The 4,021-nt window shown below is 26.8% G+C and overlaps 1 protein-coding gene across 1 annotated transcript in view; it reads right to left on the bottom strand.

Moving 5' to 3' along the window:
- The window catches only part of LOC117175295 (glucose dehydrogenase [FAD, quinone]-like), an 8,023-nt gene extending 4,278 nt beyond the window's left edge, over positions 1–3,745 (bottom strand). Inside the window, exon 1 of the mRNA XM_033365004.1 lies at positions 3,596–3,745. Coding sequence (XP_033220895.1) covers positions 3,596–3,745 — 150 coding nt within the window. The remainder of the gene's footprint in view (positions 1–3,595) is intronic.
- Positions 3,746–4,021: the final 276 nt, after the last annotated feature.

Genomic DNA, 4,021 nt, shown 5'->3' with positions numbered 1-4,021 from the left:
GGTCAGGGAAAATGAAAAATTGGAAAATTTTGAAAATGAAGTAATGGTACCACTCTGATACAATATTTTTGTTAGTGATTCATATTTGTGTTGTATTCTTATTTTTATTTTATTTCTTTGTAAATGTTTCGTCCGGATTATTGGACTCTTCAATTAAAATTGTTTCTTTCGTTAAATAGTGAAACATTTTTCATTATTGATGTAGGTTTATGACCAGGGAAATTAATATTTAAAGATGTTAATTTTGTTTGTCTACTTGGTCATAATCAATATTATTAAAATATTGATTAATTTTTAAGATTGTGATAAAAAGCTATCTAGCTCCGCTGGAATATAAGAGCCCAGGTCCTTCAGATTGCCGTTCTGATGCTCTACCAACTGAGCTACGGAGAGACGTGAATACTTTCCTCACAATCTCCTTAAAAGCAGAATGTCAACATCATTCCTTATACTTGTAAGATATTTCTTTCTAACATGAAATTTATATTTTATTATTGATGTAGGTTTTTTGACAAGGGAAATTAATTAATATTTTAAAATGTTAATTTTGTTTGTCTACTTAGTCATAATCAATATTATTAAATTATTGATTTAATTATCAATATTTATATTTTATTGTTATTTTTTATTATTATATTATTTATTTTTTTGTTGTTGTAAGATTCATTTTTCTGACTGAAAACTAACTTTCCATTTCTTTTATAAACTGAACTTTGCTAGTAGGAAATTAGTACTTTTTAAATGACATTTTTGTAAAATTGTAAACCTAACTTTTCCATTTCATCTTTTATATCTTAAAATATCATCGCTTTCAGTTGAAATTCGATCATTTTTATTTAAATATAAAATATTACATTTTTTGTCGATAAGTCATCTTTTATATTCAAAATTATACTATTTTGATCAATTAATTACTTTGTTGAAAATACTACTCTTTGGTAGAAGGTTGAACTATTTTGTTGAAAATTCGTTTTAATTTGGTTCAAATGTAAACTTTAAACATTTTTGTTGTGAATTCATCTTCTTGCCTAAAATTAAAATTTTTGTTTTGAAAATTAAATACTCTTCCGAAAATTCATCTTTTGTCTTGAAACTTTTAATTATATTGTTGAACATGCACGTATTTTTCGAAGTATTGCATTCGAGCCGAGAAAATCGGTTACCTCGCTCGACCTCATTCGGCTCCCAAAAAGTTTTTCGATATGTCCTACTCAGTGAATCTTTTGTTATGAACGGGTCAAATCGTCTCGTAATCGACTTATCTTAATTTTTGACGTTTTCGATGTCAAATATTAGAAGAAAAATAATAAATTGATGAAAATTTTAATTTATAAGAGGACACTCGAAACAATTTATCTTGCCAGGAGTCTACAGTCAAGTACTCGACATCGCTCGTTCGAACTAATACTTTCGTGGAAACGATAAGAGATGAGACGATATTTGTGACAATTGAATGATACTTTTTCTCATTTATTATATTTCTCTTCGAATATCGCTCAAATGAAACACTCACTTTTCGTCCTAGTGTAATCCTTTTCAATTGAAAATCTGAGCATGTGGTTGGAATGTCATCTTTGTAGGTTAAAAATTTAACTATTTGGCTAAAAGATCAACAATTTTCCTGAATATTATTCTCGTTTGCTTTAAATTCTAAAGAATTTAATTATTTCACTAAAAATGTTAAGGTTTTTGTTTAAAGTTTAATCTTATTCGTTTCAAAGTTCTACTATTTGGTTAATAATTAACCTTTGCAGTACCAAATACAAGAATTTGGTTAGCAAATTTACTATTTTCTTGAGAACAGAAATATTTTGTTCGAAATTCTTTTTGGGTTAAAAACTCATCTATTTACTTGAAAATTCATTTTTTCTGGTAGAAGGTCATTTTTTCTGGTTAAAATAAATAATTTTGAATTGTTTATTTTCTTATTTGAAAACTTTTAAATACATTTTATGAATTTCACCCATTTGCACTTTGTACTTTACAATAAGGATAGAATTACGTGAATATATTTCATTAAACTGTCCTTTAGCTTATGAAATAACATTTGCCACAAAAGTTCGATAGCACTCTATGATTTTAATGTAACTTACTGTTTCATTCCATTAAAAACATATTCTATGTTAAAAATTTACAGTTTTAAAATGCTGGTGTTTGAAAATGAATGGTTATGAAAAATGGAATATTCCTCAGGGATAAATCAGGTAATTTTAAAACTATAAGTTTTTCAGACACTCAGCAAACCCTATCCCCTAAGTCTCTTCCTTTTAGGAAAACAATAAATTCATAAATATCCTTTTATTAAGAAAAAATATTCAGATGTTCCGATAGGCCGTTCAAGGTATACAAAAACATTTTAATAGTTTTTCATTGTTTCCACTGCTAAAAAAATTAATTACTGATTGAGGAATAAGTCACATAAGTCATTAATGAAAAATAAAATTAATTTGACAACTTCTTTCGCTAAATTAACTCGTGTTTTTTTACACATTTTAGAATCCTCAAATAACTTTGAAATATTTTAAAACTTAAGTTTTCAATTCTAGAGATAAATTTCTAGTAATGTAAAAACAATACGAATCCTAGCGTGAAGTGGTTCTGAACAAATTTGTAGATATAATTTAAGCGAAAATTTTCGTTAAATGAAATGTTATTGTAGCTGGTGTCGCTTTCCAAATGTTAATTTTTTAGTTTCAGTGTATTTTTATAACAAAATTTTACAACATATTTGTAGATCTTTTTTGCTTAAACAACTTTTGTCTTCTCATTTTTGTTCGTCTCTTGTGTACTTTTTCCACCAATTCAATTTCCTTATTTATAATATTATTTTTTAAGACCAAAACAAAAATTACGTGTCCTACCAAAAAATGATTTAAAACAAATAAGTAGCTTTTTCTGGGTGAGCAACTTTGGTCCTTCAATTTTTCGATACCTGGTTATGTTTGTCCGAAATTATTATTTTGTTATGTTTGTCTTTTTCATTTTTTTTTCTTTTTCTGGTTTCTTTTCATATTGCGCGCTTTAGCTTAAAATTGTCATTTTCGTTTTTTTTCAATTTGCAAATGTATAACTTAAAACTATAAATCCATACATGAAAAAACTAAAAAAACTTTTATAATTATTTATAGGATCTTCTAAAATTTATTCTGAAAATATGATTTTCTAACATATACAAAATAAAAGTTCATAAAAATATAAAAATTTAAAGCGTTTAGGGAGAAAGTTTTACCTTATAAAATCCTTTAAATTCAATCAGACATCTGTCGACCTCTAAAAATTACAATTTCATCTTATTCCTTGATACTTCTGATTTTTTTTGCAATAATATAAGAATTGATGAAACTTGATCGTGAAAGTAATAAAATATTGCATTTTTGAAAGGCCCCTCATATCCTTTATTTTTTAGGTTAAGTGCAAAATATGAAAAATGTCTCATTTTTACGAAAAAAAAAACAGAAAAAATTGAAAACCAAGAAAATGAATTCGCAGACCTAAAATGGACTAGCCGAAACTTTAAAAAAGAAATTTAAACCAAATTTTTATTAAGATAATGGTTCCTTGTTAGAAAAAGTATCAATAAGATATTGCAACTTACATTCCACTTCTTAATTTCAGTTAATCGATTAGCTATAACACATCCAGCTGAGCCAGCGCCTACGATTATGAAGTCATACTTGTCTGGTTCAGGTTGAATATTAGAATTTCTGTCCCTCGAGGATGAAAACAAATTAGCAACAAAAGCCATGAACATTATTGTTGATGGTTGGCACGCCGAGGAAGACGAGTTGGGAGAACATGATGCTGAAAAATTTGCTGGTATCCACGTCATATTTCTCAAAAATATTTAAGTATCTGGTATTACCGTGACGCTAAAAAAGTAAGGAAAAAATAATATGATTTTTTAAAATGTTAGTAATTATATTATATAAAAATATCTTTGTTTATTCATATACACCCTAGAAAACTCTGGTTGTAATAACCAGAATAGAATGTTAAATGTGCCCTTACTATAAATTCTGAT

Source organism: Belonocnema kinseyi, chromosome 6, assembly GCF_010883055.1.
Source record: "Belonocnema kinseyi isolate 2016_QV_RU_SX_M_011 chromosome 6, B_treatae_v1, whole genome shotgun sequence".
In the NCBI taxonomy this organism is placed as follows: Eukaryota; Metazoa; Arthropoda; class Insecta; order Hymenoptera; family Cynipidae; genus Belonocnema; species Belonocnema kinseyi.
This window is presented reverse-complemented; position numbering and strand designations above follow the sequence as displayed.